Below are 24,888 nucleotides of genomic sequence, written 5' to 3' on the forward strand. Positions count from 1 at the left end.
CCTCTTCTTCAGCCTCCATCTCCAAAATGACCACATCAGTCACAAGCTGGAAGCACTACAGTACTGCCTCAGCCAAGCGGCAACAGGCTGTACTGAAGCTAAAATGCTTAGGTGACAAACCGCACAATGTTGAAGAGTTGTGGACTGCTCTGAAAGAGCAGGCATACCTGTGGCTGACATAGCTGAACCTACATCCAGGCATGGCCGGAACCTGGTGGCAGCTTTGAAGCGTGGCGAGCTCACACACATACCATGCCTGGCCAATGTGCTTAACCTCATTGTTCAACAGTTTCTCAAAAGCTACCCTGAGCTGCTGGATCTGCTTGTGAAAGTACACCGCCTGTGTGCCTATTTAAGAAAGTCAGTTACAGTTTCTGCCGCCCTTGCCGTGCTTCAGTAGCGTTTGCACCCTCCAGCTCACCGACTGGTGTGTGATGACCCCCACGCGTTGGAACTCTACACTGCAGATGTTGGAAAGGATTTGTGAGCAGAAGAGGGAAGTTGTTGACTACCAGTGTCAACAAGGCCGTCGGTATTCAGTTCAGACTCTACACATAAAACCTCAGGAGTGGACACGGATCTTATTGTCTACTAATAAAGCATCTAAACTTTTTTTAAATCATTAATGGTTCTTGCTGTGACCAAGTCCTGAGGTCAGCTGCTCTACAGATTAATAGTTATCAAGGTAAAAGCATGTCTCCTCTGGAGACTGAACCTTTCTTTTCAGGGGACATTATGTAAAATAGCTTTGACCATCTTCCATTAAGGTGCAATTTATCTGCAGAATTCAGATTGTACCCCAATGAAACAAGCTCAATGCACCCAAATCCCTGTGAGCACAACCCCCATCTGTGTACGTTGGGCACTCAGACCATCTTAATGGAGTTGGTTTCTAACAGTTTGTGCAGACACATGCACATTTGTGGTCTGCTGGATGTCATTTTGCAGGGCTCAGGCAGTGCTCCTCCTGTTCCTCCTTGCACAAAGGCTGAGGTAGCGGTCCTGCTGCTGGGTTGTCCTACGGCCCCCTCCACATCACCTGGTGTATTGGCCTGTCTCCTGGTAGCGCCTCCAGCCTCTGGACACCATGCTAACAGACACAGCAAACCTTCTTGCCACAGCTTGCATTGATATGCCATCCTGGATGAGCTGCACTACCTGAGCCACTTGTGTGGGTTGTAGAGTCCGTCTAATGCTACCACAAGTGCGAAACCACAACATTCAAGAGACCAAAACATCAGCCAGAAAGCAGTGGTACTGAGATGTGGTCTGTGGTCCCCACCTGCAGAAACACTCCTTTATTGAGGATGTCTTGATAATTGCCAATAATTTCCATCTGTTGTCTATTCCATTTGCACAACAGCATGTGAAATTGTCAATCAGTGTTGCTTCCTAAGTAGACAGTTTGATTTCACAGAAGTTTGATTTACTTGGAGTTGCATTCTGTTGTTTGTGTTCTTTATTTTTTGAGCACTATATATATGTCCAGAGAGACCTGATGCTTAGTCATTCATCCCTTTATATATTATTTGGTGTGTGTTCTTACTTAATATATTTTCCTTGCCTCTATTTTAGATGGCGTTGTTCATGATGTTATTCGTATATATTACCCAGGCGAGGAGTTCCGGTCGGTGTCCTTATGTATTATGTACATAGCAGTGCCTGCCCCTACTTAAGATGGCATCGTCTGGGCTGGTGCGCATGTGTGGTGCGCGCGGGTTCAGCTGCGTAGCTGAAGGTCTGTTTCTGGTGCCGCCCAGGTTTTGACGTCACAAAGGATTTCCGCACCTGGCGGCGCCGACATGAGACCGGATGTGATGTGATCGTTTGCCGTCGGCGTGCTGCGCATGTGCCACTACAGCATTAGATGGTTAGGATCCCTATTTAAACCCAGAACACCACACATTTTGCGACGGCCCCCCAACGAAGCCCACGCGAAACACACGTTAAGGGGCTGCATACACGGTGTCCCCAAGTGGCGATTAGGCCTGTTTCACACATCCGTTTTACTGCTCAGTCGAAATCCGCTAAAATGACGGAAAACAGATCCGCAGGTGGATTGAAAAAAACGCGTGGCACCGCACCGTCGTTTTGACGGATCCGTGTAAGGTAGAATTTTAAAGGAACCGTGTCTGGAATAAGGAGAGAGAGAGATAATGAATTTTTTTTTCAGCTCCCTCATTAATATGCAGAGCTATTATCTCTGGAAATTATTAATTTCTTCGAGACAATTTTCATTTTCGAATTTAATCCTACTCTTCTTAACCCGAGTTTAGGGTTAAATTTCCGGCTGACTCAATTCCTCCGGGCATGCGCAATGTAAAATGCGGATCCAGCCGGCCGAAAAAACGTTTCATTGTCCATCCGGGCAAGTCGGCGGACGCCAAAATTTTGGCGGATCCGTATAAAAACGGATCCAACGGATGACCATCCATCAAGATCCGCCGGTAATGCAACTGAATAGGAAAAAAAATGGATCCGCCAAGAAAAATGGCGGATCCGTTTTTTTTTTTAAGCAAAATGGTGGATTTTGACTGGTGACAGATGGATATGTGAAAGAGGCCTTATGGGTAAGAGCAGCTTCTAGCATGATATAGATTTATTTTGTTCCCTTAAAGTGATATACACTTTATTTCTACTTGTGATATAGGATTTTCTGGTGATGACTTTCTCTCACCGTCTCAATTTGTGCTACATTTTAATTTGATTTACTATCTTCTTCATTACCTTTATGTGTGTAGTGTGAGACGGTGGGTGTTTTTGTCCCCATTGAGTCTCATAATTATATGGGAACTTTTACTCACTATATGCACTTGCACTTTCAATTATTCTGCTGCTACATCCTGCTCTTTCCTACCACTCTAATAAAGCTGTACTCTGTGTGATACACCTGTGATATCTATTATCCATCTTTTTGTCTTCAATTTGATTATTACTAGGTCTATGTTGTCTTTCATATGTTTTTTGAATAAACTATGATTGAATTTTAATTTTAGGACTTTTTTTGCTCTTTTTTTTCTTTTGGTATGGTCTCACACTCGGAGTGCTGTCCATTTTTTTTACAGACCCGTAGACTTGCATTACCAATTTTTATACAACAATCAAATCTATATCAAACATGTTTCCTCAATTTTGCGAAAACGGCTCGGTCCATAAAAAATCATGGACATGTGAATAGCCCCATTCACTGTTGTAGGTACGAGTACTGTCCATGAAAGCCATGGAGAGCACTCGTATGTAAAAAATAGATGCCTGAATGATCCCTTTTGGCAATTTTGCTCGGAAGACAATTTGCAGGTAATAGAGCAGAGGCAGAGACTCATCGCTAGACCGAGGTACTTTTTTATTTAAAGCAAACGGCAGCTTGGAAATGGACTTTCTGAATCTGAAAACCTCATTAAGAATCATTCTAAGGAACAGGCAGTATACATTCAAGAAAACTGCAGCCAAAAACAGCACCAGAGTCTCTATTAAGTTGCTCATTTGGTGTATGAGTTATTTAGATTCTATTTGCTTTTTTATGACAAATGCTTATTGATAATTTCCTATATTCATGAATCATCAGTTAATGTTTTAAGCTGCTTTCCATTCAACATGACATAATGCTTTACTTTCACTGTAAGGCCACGTGCACACACTGAGTATTTGGTGAGTTTTGTACCTCAGTATTTCTAAGTCAAAACCAGGAGTGGGTGAAAAATGCAGAATTGGTGGAGGTGTTTTTATTACGCTTTCCCTCTGATTGTTCCACGCCTGGTTTTGTCTTACAAATATTGAGGTAAAAAAATTCTCCAAATACTGAACGATTGCACGTGGCTTATCTGATATTTGTACTTTGTACAATTTTTCAATAATAACAGAAAAAATAGATAATTGTCTACTTCCTTATGTGAATACTCTCTTGTGCAACAAAAATTGATTTTTGGTTTAAACACTTCCCACATTCTAAAAAAGATTTTTTTTTTCTCCCTTGTGAATAATCTGATGTCTAAGAAGATTTGACTTCGATGTAAAATACTTGCCACATTGGGCACATGAAAATGGCTTTTCCCCTGTGTGAACTCTCTGATGTTTAACAAGATTTGATTTCCATGTAAAATTTTTCCCACATGGGGAACATGAAAATGGCTTCTCCTCTGTGTGAACTCTCTGATGCCTAACAAGATTTGATTTGTTTTGAAAATATTTTCCACATTCTGTACATAAAAATGCATTTTCCCTTGTGTGACTTCTCATATGTGTAACAAGATTTGTTTTCTGATAAAAACATTTCCCACACACTGAACATAAAATTTGGTTCTTTCCTGTGTGAATTCTCTGATGTATAGCTAGATCAGATTTCTCAGAAAAGCATTTTCCGCATTCTGGGCATGAAAATGGCTTCTCTCCGGTGTGAATTCTATGATGTCTAATAAGATGTGATTTGTCTGTAAAACATTTCCCACATTCTAAACATGAAAATGGCTTCTCCCCTGTGTGAATTCTCTGATGTCTAACAAAAGTTGTTTTGTCTGTAAAACATTTCCCACATTCTGTACATGAAAATGGCTTCTCCCCTGTGTGACTTCTCAGATGTGTAAGAAGATTTGTTTTCTGATTAAAACATTTCCCACATTCTGAACATGAAAATGGCTTCTCCCCTGTGTGAATTCTCTGATGTGTAAGAAGCTTTGTTTTCTGATTAAAACATTTCCCACATTCAGAACATGAAAATGGCTTCTCCCCCGTGTGAATTCTCTGATGTGTAAGAAGCTTTGTTTTCTGATTAAAACATTTCCCACATTCTGAGCATGAAAATGGTTTCTCCCCTGTGTGAATTTTCTGATGTGTAACAAGTTGTGAATTTTGCTTAAAACATTTCCCACATTCAGAACATGAAAATGGCTTCTCTCCGGTGTGAATTCTTTGATGTCTAATAAGATATGATTTGGCTACAAAACATTTCCCACATTCTGAACATGAAAATGGCTTCTCTGCTGTGTGAATTTTCTGATGTGTAACAAGTTGTGAATTTTGCTTAAAACATTTATCACATTCTGAACATGAAAATGGCTTCTTTTTTGCATTTTCTCTTTTATGTTTATCGTTATTTTTATTTTGTGTAAAAGTCTGTGATGAATCAGTAGAAAGAACCTGTTGAAAGGGATCAGATGATACATCTATGCTGTGAAAGGCTGGCGGTATATCTTGGCTAATGGCATACTCTTCATATGTATCTGGTGTAATACTATGGTCATCTGCTTTAAAAGCTGAAAATATCTTATGTTCCTTTGAGCTCCTGGTACAGTCATCTGCCAAAAAAACAGACCATTGATATTATTAAATAACAGTGTCTTTTAGGCATATTAATTCTAATATACATTTTATAACATTTATTTATTAAAGTGTCTACACAATTTGTAGCGTACGAAAATTAGATTTTGAACTAAGACATTGCAAAAAATAGGAAGCCTATGCCAAATAGAATTAAAATTAATCAACTTTATCACAGTTAAAAATACATTCAAAATCATTTTCAGTGGAGATATAGGTCACAAAAATGAACTGTTTAACAAGGAAAAAACATGTTTTGAAATGCCATAATAAAATAGTTTTATAAACAACCAATCCAAAAAAATGAAGTTTATATGGTTTTCTGCACAAGTCACAATTATGGCATACATATACACAAAAGAGGGCTACAATTATGCACTCATCAACTAGTACCCAAATAGGTCATGCACATTAATTTAAATGCCCTTTATATTGTATATATAGCTGAGAGAAAGATCATTTCAACTAGTCAAAAAAAGTATCAAAGTGGCCAAGCCTACATAGGGTTAAATAGGTAAGCTGCCTCCCTAAAGCCATATAAAATAAAGGTTCATACATTGGTGAATAAATAAACGGACCGCCTTACAGCTTAATTTTAAAGGTGCTTTTAGCTAGTGCAAAATATAAATTGCAACATGCATTTAGCTGAGAATAATGGCTAAGTAGCCAGTTGGCTGATAGTGTTTACTGAAGTGCCCATTATAATATGCCAGCAGAAATATGATACAAGACGGATAACCTCACAGCTTAATTCAAAGGTATTATTTACTAGTGCAAAAATATATACATTGCAATGCAAAGTGCATTGGCTGAAAATGATGGCTAAATAGCCAATAGACTAATAGCGTTTACTAAACTGCCCACTATAGTGTGACAGCAAAAAAGTTATGCAAAATATACAAATTGCAGTGTGCACTAGCTTAACATAATGGCTGAATAGCCGATAACTTAATAGCATTTACTGAGGAGTCCAATATTGTGTGCCCGCAAAAAATGGACGGTCAAAGAAAGGGCTGATTTCAAAATTACATGCTACCTTGTAAACAGCGTTGTGCCCCGCTGCGCATTTCGCGTACTTGCTTCTTCCTGGGGGGTTTAGCTAAATTTTCTTTTTATGGTGAAGCTTTAGCTCCTGTATCTAGAGCTGAGGATAAATTTAATCGATTTTCTGTAGACTACCAATACACTAGTGCTTTTCCGTCAACATTATTACGATTATTTCAATTATCGACTTCTGCCTTTGAACAACAACACTAAGTATTTCTTTAAACAGGAGTCAAAATTACCGTATATACTCGAATATAAGCCGAGATTTTCAGCCCGTTTTTTTGGGCTGAAAGTCCCCCTCTCGGCTTATATTCGAGTCATATACACCGGGGGGTCGGAGGGGGAGGGGGGGCGGGGTTGTCAGGTCATACTTACCCGTCCTGACGCTGTCTCTTGAGCCCCCAGCTTCTCAGCACTCTCTCTTCCTGCCTTCAGCGGTCACGTGGTACCGCTCATTAAAACTCATGAATATGCGCATATTCATGAGTTTTAATGAGCGGTATCACAAGACCGCTCAATGCAGGAAGAGAGAGCGCGGAGAAGCTGGGGACTCAAGCAACAGCGTCAGGACGGGTAAGTATAGCGATACTCACCTGTCCTGCGTCCATGGCTGCTTGCTGCTGTCTGTCATAGGTCAGTGACTTCAGACAGCAGAGGGCGCGGTGACGTGATTAGTGCGCTCCGCGCCCCCTGCAGTCTGAACGTCACTGACCGATGACGTGGCAGATAGTGGTGAGCAGCCATGGACGCAGGACAGGTGAGTATCTGACACCCAGCGACGGAGAGGTGAGTATGTCATTTTTTTTATTTTTACATGCAGCAGCAGCACATGGGGGAATAATCTAAGGAGCTTCTTATGGGGGCAGTATATGGGGGAACAATCTATGGAGCTTCTTATGGGGGCAGCATATGGGGGAACAATCTATGGAGCTTCTTATGGGGGCAGCATATGGGGGAACAATATGGAGCTTCTTATGGGGGCAGCATATGAGGGAATAATCTATGGATCTTCTTATGGGGCAGAATATGGGGGAACAATATGGAGCTTCTTATGGGGGCAGCATATGGGGGAATAATCTATGGATCTTCTTATGGGGCAGAATATGGGGGAACAATATGGAGCTTCTTATGGGGGCAGCATATGGAGGAATAATCTATGGAGCTTCTTATGGGGCAGTATATGAGGGAACAATCTATGGAGCTTCTTATGGGGGCAGCATATGGGGGAATATTCTATGGAGCTTCTTCTGGGGACACCATATGGGAGAATAATCTCTGGAGCATTTCCCACCCTAGGCTTATACTCGAGTCAATAAGTTTTCCCAGTTTTTTGTGGCAAAATTAGGGGGGTCGGCTTATACTCGGGTCGGCTTATACTCGAGTATATACGGTAAGCAATTTGTAACTCTACAGCCAAGAGAGGAAAACACCTCACTTCCTACATGAAAACACTATAGCAAATAACTATGTTTAGTGGAATACTCAAAAAGCTGCCATGCGAAACGCGAGTCAAGGGGCCAGCAGGGAGACGTATGATCACTGCCACTGATGATGGGTAAACAGGATTGAGTTATTGGGCGGGATTGAAATATTGATACTTGTCTGATTACTTACCTGTCGATTCTGTATATGCTGGTCACATACTATTGTTTGTTTCTGACCTCACCGTTTTCCAGCATGCCACTGGGTACTTGTAATCCTACCTCTCCCTGCTGTTTCAGCATGTTTCCTTGGTTATTTTCCTCTTGGTAGTTTGCTGTTCACTGCATATTATTTATGTATGATTTATTGATATAATAAAGTTATCTATTTTACTTCTATATCTTTTGGTGGTCCTTCTGTACTTCACTTTTTTTCGTGCTTATTAAGTATTTTTTTGTTGCACGAGGTTCATCAGATGTGGGCATTCATGCTCCCTCATTAATATGCAGAGCTATTATCTCTGGAAATTATTAATTTCTTCGAGACAGACAATTTTCATTTTCGAATTTAATCCTACTCTTCTTAAAAGAGCCATAACTTTTTTTTTCCATTGACATAGAAATACAAAGGCTTTTAATTTTGTTGGATGAGTTAGTTTTTTTACACCTTTACAACAATTTTCACTTTACCATATAATGTGTTGGAAACCTGGGAACGAATTTCTAAAAATGGTAAAAAAACAAAACAAAAGCAAAACACGCCTTTTTTTTTTTGCAAATTGTCTCTTCAGAGAGGAAGAGGACTAGAACTCTAGTGCCACCTATTGGAAGTAGCAATCCTAGAAGTCAATGTTGACCCTTTAACGAGCCTTGTTACATGACTTAGGATAAAAGCCAAGCCAGAATCTCAATTTGCAAACACTGTGTTTCGGAGTACTGCCCTTGTCAGTGCAAAGTGTGAGATCTGGTTTGGCTGTGAGAGAGGCGTCTGACCGATATCCAAGAAGTATCATTTCTCCTTGCGGAGAATGACATGCTAAGCATGTCGAGGTGAGGAGATTTAAAGCGGCAATACTCCTCTGGGAAATATGCTATTTTTTTTCTTACGGCTTACAATGAGCATTAGAAATGGATTCAACATGGTTTTTAAGTTCAGTGCAATTATGGCTATAAAAAAACTTACATTTTAGTGCTTTAAAAAAAATAAATGTTGAACAAATCAGTTAACTTTTTCTTAAATGCATAACTTTTTCATTTTTACATTGATGGGGCTGTATGAGTCAGCATCCACTGTGTATGGGGCGGACTCAGCTCCTGAGCGTGCTCAAAATATACACTTCCAGCATTCATAAGTGTACGTTGGTTGCCAGTAAGAGGTTAATGACCTAAACAAAGTGCAGAAAGAAAAATTGTATCTTGGCATCAGGGTGGACAGTGAGCAGGAGACTGTTCCTCTGAGTTCAAATGGAACTGTCAGACCTAGAAGAAACTGATACTTTACTATCCAATCGTTGATTTTTTTGGAGAGTGTCCTAGTCTGGATAGGATATTTTGTAAATGTTGCCTAAAACAAACCTGGGCATTTCTACTGAATTTACCACCAGCTGATTAAACTGGAATTATTCAGTCTATCCAACAAAATATATCACAGTACATATCAGACTGCATCATTGTCACACAAATCAATAAGTGGTCATTTCTGATGGCTCAGTCCTCTATACTCTGATCTTTCTTCACTTTAACCCCTTAGTGACAGAGCCAATTTGCAGCTTAACTCCCGGGCCAATTTTTACAATTCTGACCCCTGTCCCTTTATGAGGTTATAAGTCTGGAACGCTTTAACGGATCCTGCTGATTCTGTGAATGTTTTTGTGACATATTGTACTTCATGTTAGTGGTATAATTTTTTCGATATGACTTGCGTTTATTTATGAAAAAAATGGAAATATGGCGAAAATCTTTAAAATTTCACAATTTTCAAACTTTTAATTTTTATTCCCATAAATCGGAGAGCTATGTCACATGAAATACTTAATAACTAACATTTCCCACATGTCTACTTTACATCTGCACAATTTTGGAAACAAATTTTTTTTTTGTTAGGAAGTTATAAGGGTTAAAAGTTGACCAGCGATTTCTCATTTTTACAACAAAATTTACAAAACAATTTTTTTAGGGACCACCTCACATTTGACGTCACTTTGAAAGGTCTATATGGCATAAAGTACCCAAAAGTGACACCATTCTAAAAACTGCACCCCTCAAGCTGATCAAAATCACTTTCAAGAAGTGTATTAAAACTTTACTTGCTTAACAGGAACTGAAGCAATGTGAAAGGAAAAATGAACATTTACATTTTTTTCACAAAAATTTTACTTCAGAACCAATTTTTTTATTTTCACAAGTGTAAAAAGAAAATTAACCACAGAATTTGTTGTGCAATTTCTCCTGAATACATCAATACCCCATATGTGGGGGTAAACCACAGAGCTCAGAAGGGAGGAGCGTCGTTTGACTTTTTCAACGCAGAATTGGCTGGAATTGAGATCGGATGCCATGTCGGGTTTGGAGAGCCCCTGATGGGCCTAAACAGTGGAAACCCCCCACAAGTGACACCATTTTGTAAACTAGACCCCCTAAGGAACTTATCTAGATGTGTGGTGAGCACTTTGAACCCCCAAGTGCTTCACAGAAGTTTATAATGAAGTGCCATAAAAGTAAAAAATCATTTTTTTTCACAAAAATGATCTTTTCGCCCCCAATTATTTTTATTTTCCCAAGGTTAGCAAGAGAAATTGGAACCCAAAAGTTGTTGTGCAATTTGTCCTGAGTATGCTGATACCCCATATGTGGGGGTAAACCACTGTTTGGGTGGATGGCAGAGCTCGCAAGGGAAGGAGTGCAGTTTGATTTTTTAATCTCAAAATTGTGAGAGCGGATGCCATGTCGGGTTTGGAGATGTGCCTAACCCCCCAAAACTGACCCCATTTTGGAAACTACACCCCTCAAATATTTTTATCTTGGAGTATATTGAGCACTCTGAACCCACAGGTATGACACACAATTTGATAAGATTAAATCTATTTTTCTAGAGAGGTAGTGAGTAGTTTGATGCCATTTTTTATGCAGTTGATGCAACACAAGTTTGAAAATTTACAAATTGCATTTTTTTTAGCTGTTTCTTTTTATGATTTTTTTTGTACATTCTGAGGAACACACCTGAAATTTTATTGCACTAGTTTTTATGTGAAATATATCCAATATGACACCAATGACTACTGGACACATGGCTTTGCCTATAATAATAGATGGCAAACAATTTGGTCTTTAGGGTAAAATTGAGGTTTCAGGACCCATTCAAAGCTTCTAGAGACATTGAGAAAACAAGAAAATCCTTAAATACAATCGCTGATTATAAAATTTGGTCTTGCTAACTAAACAGTTGTCCCGCATTTGCATTTACTGTACCAGAAAGAATAAACTGTACTGGAATGAAGGGCAAAATGCGGAGGAAAATGCAGCCAACTATGTGGCAAAGCTGAGTTTGTTCTAAAGATGAAAGAACACCAGCAGGGCTAGAATGGCAGACACTTTCAGAGACTGGTCGTACAACGTCCTTTTAACTCCATCAATCCCTATATGAGAGACGAATATGCTAATAGACAAGGTGCACCATAGCAAGCTCCCACCCGCCAAAGTCAGAACTGCTATAGGCGCAAAACAACCAGTTCTCTATAGAAAGTATTGTCTGGTACCAGATATTCAGCTAGAACCATAAAGTAAACCCCATAGTGTATAAACACGGAACTTCCTCATTTTTAGAAAGCCTCCAATAAAATGATCATGCCCGTATCACCAACATAAATATAAGTAATATACATGGAAGCCAAAGTTTTGTGCAGCAAGACAGTTGTAAAAACAGTCCAAGTTAGCTAAATAGTCAAAAATGTTTGTGAGTAATCAAGTTCTAGAATTAATTTTCAGATGACCTGACTTTTCAAGAACATTTGTGGGGTCAACAGTCTGGGGTGTACAGATGTGGGTACGTGGATGAGAATTAGTTGGAAATGTAGTTTGGTATGGCACTTATCAAGTCCTGGAATTTAACTGTGAAATGGGGTAAAATGGGATCTAATGAAAATATTCTCTATTACTTGTTCCAAATTACTCTACTCGGGCCACTAAGCAGAAAATAAAAATTATTTAAAAACAAAACAAAAAACTAGCAATTGTAGGTAGTGTAGTAGGTCTCAAAACAGAGGGAGATACAAAGGTCTGGTTGGGATGGGCACATGGGGCAATAGTACCGGGAATCACTCCGTTTGCCATGCTTCCTGCAAACCAGGCATCTTTTTTGAGGATACCTTTGTGCGGGAGTGACAGGGTGAGGAAAATGGCGCTCTGCATGTCTCCGGGAATCTTCAGACTCAAAGGCTTCCCCCGGTGCCACTGACTCAAACATGAGGCCCTCAACAATTTTTTCCTGAAATTGTAGGAATATCCTTGGAACTTTTTATACAGGACAAAGCTGTTGTATGTGGCAGTTTGAATAAGGTAGATTGCCACCTTTTTGTACCAGGCACTGGTCTTCCGCTTGACCAGGTATGGTTGCAGAACCTAGTCTGACAAGTCAACATAGTAACATACATACTAACACAGCAACGCCGAAAAAAAGACATTTGTCCATCCAGTTCAGCCTATATTCCGTCAGAATAAATCCTCAGATCTATGTCCTTCTAAAGAACCTAATAACTGTAAGATACAATATTGTTACGCTCATTAAGACATCCAGGCCTCTCTTGAACCCTTCGACTGAGTTCGCCATCACCACCTCCTCAGGCAAGGAATTCCAGATTCTCATTACCCTATCAGTAAAGTATCCTCTTCTATGTTGGTGGAAAAACCTTCTCTCCTCCAGATGCATAGAATGCCCCCTTGTGACCGTCACATTCCTTGGTATAAACAGATCCTCAGAGAGATATTTGTATTGTCCCCTTATATATGGTTATTACATCTCCCCATAGTCATCTTTTTTCTAGACTAAATAATCCTAATTTTGCTAATCTCTCTGGGTATTGTAGTTCCCCCATCCCCTTTAATTTGTTGCTCTCCTTTGTACTCGCTCTAGTTCCATTATATCCTTCCTGAACACCGGTACCTAAAACTGTACACAGTACTCCATGTGCGGTCTAACCAATGATTTGTACAGAGGCAGTATAATGCTCTCATCATGTGCATCCAGACCTCTTTTAATGCACCCCATGATCCTGTTTGCCTTGGCAGTCGCTGACTGGCACTGGCTGCTCCAGGTTCAGGATCCCCAAATCCTTCTCCATGTCAGATTTACCCAGTGGTTTCCCGTTCAGTGTGTAATGGTGATATTGATTCCTTCTTCCTATGTGTATAACCTTACATTTATCAATGTTAAACCGCATCTGCCACCTTTCGGACCAAGTTTCCAACTTATCCAGATCCATCAGTAGCAGAATAATATTTTCTCTTGTATCGACTGCTTTACATAGTTTTGTATCATATGCAAATATCAATATTTTACTGTGTAAGGCTATGTGCACACGGTGCGGATTCTGCTGCGGATCCGCAGCAAATTTGGCCCTGCGGATTCGCAGTAGAACTGCATGTGATGTATAGTAGCATTATAGGCTATGTAAAACAAAATCCGCAGTGCACATGCTGCGTTTTTTTCAGCATAGATTTGCTGCGGATTGAAAAATGCAGCATGTCACTTCTTTTGTGCGGCTTTGCTGCAGTTTTCCACCTGCTCCATTCTAGAAAACCGCAGGGGAAAACCGCACAAAACCACACTAAAAATGCACTAAATCCGCAGGAAAAATGCAGGTCATTTGACGTGCGGATTTAGTGAAATCTGCGCGGAAATTTCCAAAGCAGAATACGCACCGCGTGCACATAGCCTAAACCTTCTACCAGATCGTTAATAAATATGAAGAGAGTAGGTCCCAACACCGACCCCTGCGGTACCCCACTGGTCACAGCGACCCAGTTAGAGAATATACCATTTATAACCACCCTCTGCTTTCTATCACTAAGCCAGTTACTTACCCATTTACACATATTTTCCCCCAGACCCCGCATTCTCATTTTGTGTACCAACCTCTTGTGTGGCACGGTATCAAATGCTTTGGAAAAATTAAGATACAGTATACCTCGTCCAATGACTCACCTAGGTCCAGTCTATAGCTTAACCTCGCCTCCCATATATTTATTATAGTCTGTGACGCAGACAGGTTTTTCCTTGTCCCTTGTGGCACTCCTCTCTCTACCACAGTGGTGTCCGCATGGAGTGTGGTTAGCATGTAGACGTCCTTCATGTCATTCCACTTCACTGCAAGAAGTTGCTCACTTGCGAGTGAGATTGACGCCCCCTTCTCCAAACGTCTGGACACCAACTGTGACGGAAACCCCACTCTGTTTTTCCTGACTGTCCCACAGGCTCCTGTATTTGCAGTGTAGATTTATGTGAGGGGAAGCTTGTGAAATAGTTGTCCATATACACATGGTACCCTTGATGGAGAAAGGGCTTCATTAGCTCCCAGACAATTTTGCCTGGGATGCCAATTGTCTGGGGGGGTTTATTTGGCGGTCCCTAGCTTCATAAATTAGGAAGGTGGAAGTGTACCCTGATGAGCTCTCTCTTATTGGACTCAACAGCTCCAGTTTCCATTTAGTCTCTATAGCCTCTGTTCCTTCTACAGGACTGAGTACTGCACCAATCGTAATCAGTCTGTACTACATTTAGTGGCACAAGCAGATCAAGGGCTTTAATCCACCTCCTCCTTCTAACCAGTGCAGGAATGTGTGCAACCAGGCACAGCGGTCTTCTGGCCACTCTGTCGTGGTATCCCTATGACACTTACCTTGTTCTGTTCCTGATTTCACAAAGAACCATATCACTATGGACTTTATAATAGAAGTACCCAGCTTATTACACTGTACCGTTATTTTACTGATCGTGGACTGATTTTTTTCAAAATGGCTTACTTCTTCTAACAGGTTTTCCTGCAGCGACCAGCCTGTTCTCAGTTATTTAAGCACAACCTCATCTGCATCAATAACCATTGCAAATCGCTTCTGATAGAGGTACAGAGTAAATAGCAAGGTCCTGGCGTGTGTTCTGTGAGTTATTGCAGGTCCATTTAGATTTAGTTTCCTCTCACCCACAATGAATGAGGAAATCAGTTTCAGTCTGGAGACAATGGCTGAATCTACTCAAAACATCAATCAGAACAATCCCATGGGCTACAAGCTGCACATTCCAGCATTTTGCAGATACTCTATTATTTCACGCGTCTCATCTACGTCAATAGGCCTAAATCATTTCCACAGGAATCCTGCTGATATCTGAGTGTTCTAACTTTATCCTGAATTCAGGTTTGAGTAAAATAAAAATAAATAAAACCAGAGTAAAATTATTATATCTCATGGATTGGAAAAATTATGATCCAACATACAATAAAATAATAAGTCACACCTTATATTTGGAACCACTTCAGTGGTGACTAATGCATCGCTGCTGTCATCAGTGAATGGACGCAACAATCACATTTTTGTACATCCAGAACACAAGGTACAGAGATTTACTCTTTCTGTATATTCTAAAAAGCATCATTTCAATTCTGACTAATGAAATTTTGCAAAAATAATACAGAAAAAATAAAACAAATATGAAAATGCTAAGTAATACACCTTAAAAATTCAGCATATAATTGTATCATCATCTGGATGAATAAAATCTGTGACTTCTCTGCATTTAGGGGTCACTACTCACCTGTGCGGATATCTGTAGGAATCTCCTCTTTACACTGCTCATCACCCCTCTCACATGTCTCTGTAGTATTAATATGGGTCATACCTTTAACCTGAAAGAAAAATTGGAAAAGTCACAGACAGATGAGAAAGGTGTGTGGAAGACTAGAAAAGATTGTAAATTCATAAGACCACAAAATGACGTCAGCAGTAGTTATCACACATCTGCTGGTCTCCTGTATAAATCTAACCTGTTGGCTCCTAATTCTAACTAGCAGTCTCCATCAGAAAATTGTGTGAAGATCCAGACATCTAGTGTCTATGCTCAGCTTTATTCTGTCATCTCTACCAAGTATAAAACAAACATTAGGGACACCCGTCTAGTAGAGCATTAAACCTCCATGGCCATCAGAATCTTAATTTGTTGCTGTTGATTACACTTGGTGTAGAAATGTTGGCCAATGAAGCCAGGATACTTTTTACAAAACTTTGTGGCATGGGGCGTTGTCCTCCTACTACAGGGTAAACAGCTGCCATGAAGTGATGAACTTGGTCGTCCACAATGCTTAGGTAAGCTCTCCATCTTTACCAGACTGACATGATCAGTTCACTCGAATTTCCTATTATTTTCTTGGTTCAGTTTTAATTTGTTAATTAGTTATTATTATTATTAGTTTTAATTAGTTGTGCACCAATTGTTCCTAAGAACGGTTGTTGATATCTGTTTTGATGAGTTGTTTACATCCACACTATCCCCTTTCAATGAAAGTTTTTCTTTTGTATACTCCTGACACCTCAGCAAGTATAAATCCCACAAAGTTGACAGATATCTGAAAAATTGGTCCTGACCCTAGCACCGATAACTGTGCCTCATTCAAAGCAGCTGAAATCACTCGTTTTTCATTCTAATTTGGAGTCACATTGAAAAATTATCACTTCTTTTTCTACGGACGGCACTCTGGGGTCATTGGTCTAATTTTAATATGAGGAAACTATGATTATGAAAGAATCATTGTCTCTAATAAATTGGCCATTCAGAGTATAAGAAAACAAGACTGAACACAAGACACAACTCCATCTACCTGATGATCCTGAGAAAATTTCGGATTTTCTTGCTTACAGTCCTGTGGAAGAAGAGGACGGGGACATCTTTCTGGTGTTGTCCTCTCACTGGATAGAACTGGAGGAAACCCATACAGGGACTGAATTCATTCTTTACATACAGATAATTATAGGCCGTGTGTATTTAGTCCTGTCTATTACCTGGTGATGTGAGGGGCTGGGGAACCTCCATCATGACGTCCTTGTACAGATCTTTGTGTCCTTCTAAATACTCCCACTCCTCCATGGAGAAATAGACGGTGACATCCTGACACCTTATAGGAACCTGACACATACAATGATACTGTCATCCCCCGATCCCTCCATAGCGTTACTGTATAATGTCCCAGCATTCCCAGCAGTGTCACCTCTCCAGTCAGCAGCTCAATCATCTTGTAGGTGAGTTCTAGGATCTTCTGGGCATTGATGTCCTCATGTATCAGGGGGTGAGGTGGAGGCCCCGTGATTGGGCTCAGGAGTCTTCCCCATCCCTCAGACACAGGGGCCTGACAGCGCTCACTGGAGGTATTCTTCACTACTGTGTAATCCTGGTTATGGAGAGACACATTAATAAACCTCACTACAGACATTTCCAGAGTCCTCACCTCTCCAGTTCTGTCCATCTGTTATTCCCATAGATAAGAATGATGTAATGTGACGTCGTCAGAATCTCTCACCTCTCCAGTAAGCCGGAAGAGGATCTCTAGGGTGTGGTGTAATATCCTCTCCGCCATCTTGTCCCTGTCCCTATCCATCCTTGTAGGGTCACTCAGGAGAATTCTCATATAGAAGATCTCCACTGAGAGGATCCGATATTGTAGGGACCTGAATGGGGAGGAGATGACGATGTATCATCATAAAGATTCCCAGGTAAGAATACAATTACTGGACAAAAATAGGGGTAAACCTATGTGAAAATATAATGTGTAGATATTGGGGCATAATTGACTACCACATATTAACTGGAGTCTCTTATGGTGAAAATAGGCTTGGCTGCCAGTAGTGCCGGGGTCTGCAATGGCTAATCAAAGGGTCAGAAAAATGGGTACGAGATATAGGTGGAAGGAGTCAAAGACCAGAGCAGACAATCCAAAGTTAGGGCACGCAGCACTGGTTTGATATACGTAGCTTAAGTCAGGAGCAGAGAGGTCAGGATAAACGGGTAGGCAAGCTGGGTCAGAAAACAGGAGACACAAAGCAAGACAACCCCTTACAGGAATCTAGAACCTTAGATTATGTGAGGAGTGAAGGGTAGAGATGAGCGACTTTGCCTTTTTTCAGGTCGAGTCGGGTTTCATGAAACCCGACTTTCTCAAAACTCGGGTCGAACGAAATCGGCCGATTATCGTGAAAAGTCGAAGGCCGACTGAAACACGAAACCCAATGCAATGGGGGAACCAAGGTCGGCAGGGAGTGGAGGACAGGAAACACACCTACAGTGCCCATTTTAATGCCAAAAACATCAATTCTTATTACTTAAGCTTGTCAACCTTAATTTACTTTATAATAATAGTTAGGCATTGAAAACTGGGGGTTATTTGGCTAAAGTTGTGGGGGGGGTAGGGCTGGCTTCAGATTTTCGTGGGCCCTGGGCCAAAGAGTGTCACTGGGCTCTTTTAACACATGCCACAATTCATGATCCTCTGATACGGCAGAGAAATAGCGGTATAGTACAATGAAAAATACTTCACTTTTTACAACTCATGACTGATATCCATTTTAAATTCTCCAATAGCTCCAAAACCGGACAGTATATTACTCCATACAGTATTATGGCCACCGCATAGTGCGCTATACAGAGTAATGAGGCCCATATATTTCTCATACAGAATCATTGGTCCCATATAATGTTTGAAACACTATATGATGAGCTCCTCATATTGCTATAATATATGCCCAAATAATGCTCCAGCCCCATTTCTTATGCTCCAGTGCATAATGGGCCCTGTAAATGCTGCTCCAGTGTCTGATGTCCACCTTTGGAATGTTCCAGTGTATGGTGGGCCTCATATATCATTCTCCAGAGTATAGTGCTCCCCAAAAATAGCTGTCCCAACATTGAAAACAATTAAATAAGTCTCCTCGCTAGGGAATCCCTGTACTAGTATGGACTCCTCGTCGTTCCCATCTTCCATCTCACTTGGACTGTTTAGGCAGAGGGCGTACAGACGTGATGTCATCGCGCTCTCTGACCAGAATGTCACTGTCAGGAAATGCGGAAGATGTCACGGTGGTGGAGCAGGAGAGGTAAGTATTTCAACTTTGCAAGTGCTGTGATCCTGAGCAAGCAGGGGGGGCCCACTCGTTGGCGAAGGCACTGGCACAGGGCCCCTCATAGTACGGCGGTGTGTCTGACGGCGGGTGGGCCCTCCCCTCCCCTCCCACCGGCAGACACTTTTGCGTACTATGAGGGGCCCTGTGCCAGTGCCTTCGCCCATGAGTATGCCCCTCCCCCCACCTGCTCAAGGAACCTGCACTTTCATCTGCACCTTCCTCTTTGTCACTGTGTAAGGTGGTATAGTATGCGGGAAGGGGAACCTGAGTTTCATCAGCGTCAGATTCTGGCTGTGTAGAGTGCGAGGGGAATGTAGTGGTCTGGGTCAATGTACCAGCAGAATCATCTAACAGTGGCTGGGCATCAGTGCACTTGTGGTGCCCCCAGGAGTACGGTCGCCACAGTGGCATTACCTTCCTCCTAGGGAGTGTGATGTCATGCTTGGGAGCAACGAAGGATCTCTCTAGCAGTTAAACCAACACACAACACAGTTCCCACTCCAGGCCATCAGGGAGACCTCTGAACCTGACTGCTGAGGAGCTGCTCTCTGTGGTCGGGAGGAGGGAAGTTAGGGCAGTCTGTGAAGGGAAGGGGAAGTGTGTGGAGGTGAGAAGGGGAGCTGGAGGATGAGCAGAGTTAAGGCTCACTCCTAGCTGGAGCGCATGGTCGGGATTCCGGTCTCCGAGTTTGTAGGGACACTGACGGTCCTGCAGCAGAAACCGGAGGAAGTAGCAGCTGTAAATGCTCTGTTCCCAACTAAGGCTCGGAGGCCCCAGCAGCGACGTGTGTGAGCCAGAAGGAAAAGGCTATGGCTGCCTGCCATACGAGAAAGTTCCAAAAGAGAGTCAACAGGGGGAACTTCAGTGAACTCAGTACTGCGAGTACCTCAGATAAGCGCTAGAATGGAGGCCCCCCTACCTATCTGTAGAGAGAGAATTCCAAATTTGCTTCCAGGCTGACCAACTCCTTCTCCATCTGTACTCTGGGTCCTGGACGGCACTTACCAAGTACAGGTAAAGGAACTGCACGACTGTGTCTGCCATCTTTCTCCTGCGCCTGGTGCACGGCTCTGCTACATCCTGCACTGCACACCATCTACCAACTCTTTCAACTTCCCTGCGACTACGGCCCTACCTGTGCAGGGCTTCTACATCTTAGCTGCATCACAACATCTGTCCCAGAGAAGCGACACTGCAGCGCGGGTCAATCTGATCAGAAACCACAGGTGGCGTCATGTATCATTCACCTATAAACTTTATTCACCCCTTTGCATGGACGCCCAGGGCCACGGAACGGGTCATCACCACCAACGTGACACATCCCTCTGAGACACCGGCTCGGTACCGATTAACCCCACTGCCCTGGCTGGCCACCCACACTCCATGTCAGATTCATCTTGGACTGGGGAATTCACGATTTGACTTGCTAACCCAGGCATGGTATGTGAAAAGAGCTCCATGGAGTTATCATTAGTGTGACCTGCTACATCCTTCACTTTTGGTAGGGGTGAAGGACACAAGGTGTTGTTCCTGACCAGATGCCTCAACTGACGACTCAGTGCTTTTATTTTTTGAAACTTCAGAAGAAGAGGCGAGAGAGCAGGAGGCTGTGTCAGCAATGTAAGAAAAAAATTGGTCCTGAAGCTGCGGATTTAAAAGCAGTTTACCTACTCCTAGAAAAGACAGCCTTTGAGGCCTTGTGGAGCCAGACGATGACGCAGGCTCAACACCTCCTGCCTTAGGTGCTATTATGCTTTTGCCACTACCAACAGATGCAACACCACCACCACCATCGGGACCAGCTGGCAACCCCCGCCCACTTCTATGGCGCCTTCCACCATACTTCCTCATTTTTGTGAAAATGTACCCAAAATACCACCAGCTATATGGCACTGTAAAACAAGGTTAGAAGGTGTATCTACTATTGGTGAGAATTTGAATCTCACTATAGATTTGAGGACACTGAACTATTGTCTCAGGCCCAGTAGAGATTACACCTCAATGTAACAGGCTGAAATTGGATGGTGTATGACAAGGTGGAGGGTGTCTGTAGGACTGGTGAGAATTTGGATTTCACTAGAGATTTGAGGACGCTGAACTATTGTCTCAGACCCAGGAGAGATTACACCTTAATGTAACAGGCTGAAATTGGAAGGTGTATGACAAGGTAGAGGGTGTCTATAGGATTGGGGAGAATTTGGATCTCACTAGAGATTTGAGGATGCTGAACTATTGTCTCAGACCCAGGAGAGATTACACCTCAATGTAACAGGCTGAAATTGGATGGTGTATGACAAGGTGGAGGGTGTCTATAGGATTGGTGAGAATTTGGATCTCACTAGAGGTTTGAGGACGCTGAACTATTGTCTCAGGCCCTGGAGAGATAACACCTCAATGTAACAGGCTGAAATTGGGTGCTGTATGACAAGGTGGACGGTGTATAGAGTATTGGTCAGAATTTTAAGCTCACTGTAGATTGGAGGACGCTGAACTATTGTCTCAGGCCCAGTAGAGATTACACCTCAATGTAACAGGCTGAAATTGGATGCTGTATGACAATGTGGAGGGTGTCTATAGGATTGGTAAGATTTTGAATCTCACTATAGATTTGAGGACGCTGAACTATTGTCTCAGGCACAGGAGAGATTACACCTCAATGTAACAGGCTGAAATTGGATGCTGTATGACAATGTGGAGGGTGTCTATAGGATTGGTGAGAATTTGGATCTCACTAGAGATTTGATGACGCTGACAATGATGCTCTCAGTCCAAGTATGGACGCAGGCAGCCTAATAAGCAGGACTGCTGCACACACAACAGGGTGGAAAAATGAACGCTTGGTAACTGTGCAGAAAAGAGGAAGAAAAGTATTTTTGCTTTTAAAAAAGCAGTTTGCACAGCAGTGTGCAAACAGCAATGCAGCTATCACGGAGCCTTATAAGGCAGCCTAATAACCAACAGAGCTGATGCACAAAAATAGAGCCTCCCCTGTCACTGCACACAAAGTGTTGTGTTGTAAGTGGAAATCGCTACCAGCAGAAGCAGTTTTTTTGGTTCTTCTTCCCTGCCTAACGCTCTCCCTACAGAATCAGCAGCAGCAGCTCTCCCTATGCTAATATCTGCAGAAGTAAGATGGCGGTCGGTGTGCACGCCCTTTTATAGCCCCAGTGACGCCACACAAAGCAAGCCAATCACTTGCATGCCCTTCTCAAAGATGGTGGTGACCGCTGCCCATGTCATCGCGTTGCCCACAGTGTGCATCCTCCATCATTGGCTGAAAAAGGGCGCTGGAAGCATCTTTTGAAACGCGACTTTGGCGCTCTGGTCACCAACCTCACGCTATGGTTGGGTTTCGTTTCATGAACCCGACTTCAGCGAAAGTCGCCGACTTTCGAATATGACCGACCCATTTCGCTCAACTCTAGCGACGGGAGGACCTGTCTAATAAACCCTCTACTGCTTGGGAATAGGTCAGACGATCTCACCTGTGCGGTACATGATGGGGCTAAATACCTGCAGAAAGTTGCTGCGTCTCTCTAAACCAAGGTGGAGACTTACTAGCAGCAGGATTGGAATGCTACAAGAGGCAGCGCAGCGAGACAGCCCGCAATTGGGGGGGTGCAAAGTAATGACCTTAGTAAGTAGGGCAGCGCTTAGCACCTAATCGAGTCACCGGAATGAACAGTGCTGAAGTTGGTTTCTCAGTCGTCTAGCTTCGTATTCGGAGATGAAGGTGGTTTCTTATTCAGCACTTTTTTCTTTTCTGTTCTTTATAGGTTTACAAAAAAAAAACAAACAAAAAATAAATATCACAATAATAACATACAATGCAGCGAGGCGCCCTGATATGAATACACTTAAAACAGATACAAAAACTATAAAACTGGCACAAAAATGGGCATCAAAGTGGGCACCGAAGGGCGTAAATGAAAGGGTTAAATGACTTTGGGCCACTGATCTCACACTGCAGACATGTAGAACATGGAGCCCCACACCAAACCCCGGTCTCTCCAGCCTGGCCCAGATGGGTTCTGGGCATCAGAACTGGCATCAAAGTGGGCAGACAGCCGATATTCACAGATTTGAATAAGTCATTGATGTTTTTAAGGGGTTAAGTGTTTTTGGGTCACTGATCTCACATTGAGAGTTAACCTCTGTGTTCCCTTAGTGTGAGATCAGTGGCCCAAAGTCATTTAACCCTTTCATTAACACCCTTTGATGCCCATTTTTGTGTGTTTTATAGTTTTTGCAGTTGTTTTTAAGTGTGTTCCCATCAGGGCGCCTCGCTGCATTCTGTGTTATTATTGTGATGATGAGTTTTTGTTGTTAAACCTATAAAAACCAGAAAAGAAAAAATTGCCGAATAGGAAACCAACTTCAGCCTCGTCCGGAGTGACAATGTGAATGGGAACATGTCATATCACATGAAACATGAAGGCAGCTCCGTCACCGATACCGGAAGAGAACAAGATGAAGACGCTGAGAGCAGGACGTATCCTACAAAGATGGAGGGCGGCCTGACCGCCGTGTGCTGTATGTCCGTCCCCCAGAATCTGGAGATTATCACTACAGAGACCGGCAGAAACACAAAGAAGAAAGAGAAGAACCCTCCACCAGTAAGTTACATGGCAGCACTGAGGGGGTTAATTCCCCCAGTAATGGGGAACCCCCCGCACGTACCTCTCCTCCACCTGCAGAGCTGCGGCAGAAGCTAAAATGTATGGGCTGCGCCTTCCAGGTATGACGTCATTTCCGGGGCGTGTTCTGACTTAGTAAAGCAGGAAGAGAAGCCGGCATTGATTAGACATTTGTTTCAGCAGTCTGATGCCGGCTGCAGGGAGATTAGTCAGAGGTGAGAGTGCTCAGTGACACATAGGAGTGTGTGTTTATCAATAACGGGTTGATGGCTTAGATTTTTTTGTTGAGGGGGCCTGATGCTTGGGGCTGTCTAGTGGGGTTGTGAGGTCTTCTTGTGCTCCCAGGGGGTTAATGCACGGTTGTGGGGTCTGGTTGTACCCCGAGAGGGTTAATGCACAGTTGTGGGGTCTGGTTGTTCCCCTGGGGGGGGGTCATGCACAGTTGTGATGTCTGCTTGTGCTCCCAGGGGGTTAGTGCACGATTGTGGGGTCTGGTTGTGCTCCCAGGGGGTTGATGCACGGTTGTGGGGTCTGTCTGGGCTCCGGGGGAGAGCTAATGCACGCTTGCGGTTCTGGTTGAGCTCCTGGGGGGGTTAATGCACGCTTGCATTGTCATGGGGTCTGGTTGTGCCCTGGGGGGGTAAATGCACGGTTATGGGGTCTGGTTGTTCCCGGGGGGGGGGTCATGCAAAGTTGTGAGGTCTGCTTGTGCTCCCAGGGGTTAATGCACAGTTGTAGGGTCTGGTACTTCCCTGGGGGGGGGGGTACGTGCACAGTTGTGGTCTGCTTGTGGTCCCAGGGGGTTAATGCACGGCTGTGGGGTGTGGTAGTTCCCTGTGGGGGTACGTGCACAGTTGTGAGGTCTGCTTGTGCTCCCAGGGGGTTAATGCACGGTTGTGGGGTCTGGTTATACCCTTGGGGGGGGGGGTTAATGCACAGTTGTGGAGTCTGGTAGTTCCCTGAGGGGGGGTTCATGCACAGTTGTGAGGTCTGCTTGTGCTCCCAGGGCCCAGGGGGTTAATGCACGGTTGTGGGGTCTGGTTGTACCCTGGTGGGGTTAATGCACAGTTGTGGGGTCTGGTAGTTCCCTGGGGGGGGGGTCATGCACAGTTGTGAGGTCTACTTGTGCTCCCAGGGGGTTAATGCACAGTTGTCGGGTCTGGTTGTGCACCAGGGGGTTAATGTATGGTTGTTGGGTCTGGTTGTTCCCCAGGGGGTCATACACAGTTGTAAGGTCTGCTTGTGGTCCCAGGGGGTTAATGCACGGCTGTGGGGTGTGGTAGTTCCCTGTGGGGGTACGTGCACAGTTGTGA

General features: G+C 43.0%; 1 protein-coding gene across 2 annotated transcripts; it reads right to left on the minus strand.

The window, feature by feature from the left end:
* Positions 1 to 3,326: 3,326 nt before the first annotated feature.
* LOC141073743 (uncharacterized) lies at positions 3,327 to 23,742 on the minus strand. Of its 2 annotated transcripts, none has more exons than XM_073561150.1 (7): positions 23,619 to 23,742; positions 17,342 to 17,489; positions 17,033 to 17,212; positions 16,827 to 16,950; positions 16,646 to 16,743; positions 15,586 to 15,676; positions 3,327 to 5,291 (listed from the first exon to the last, which is right to left on the minus strand). In XM_073561150.1, exons 2-7 carry the CDS (start codon positions 17,447 to 17,449, stop codon positions 3,946 to 3,948), a joined length of 1,947 nt encoding a protein of 648 aa, XP_073417251.1. In that variant the 5' UTR covers positions 17,450 to 17,489; positions 23,619 to 23,742; the 3' UTR covers positions 3,327 to 3,945. The 2 variants fall into 2 exon arrangements, with proteins under 2 accessions (XP_073417251.1, XP_073417257.1); XM_073561156.1 differs by lacking the exon at positions 23,619 to 23,742 and adding an exon at positions 23,395 to 23,417.
* Between the last annotated feature and the right edge of the window lie 1,146 nt (positions 23,743 to 24,888).

Source organism: Dendrobates tinctorius, unplaced genomic scaffold (assembly GCF_039654945.1).
Source record: "Dendrobates tinctorius isolate UK_male_01 unplaced genomic scaffold, ASM3965494v1 ptg000014l, whole genome shotgun sequence".
Taxonomy (NCBI): domain Eukaryota; kingdom Metazoa; phylum Chordata; class Amphibia; order Anura; family Dendrobatidae; genus Dendrobates; species Dendrobates tinctorius.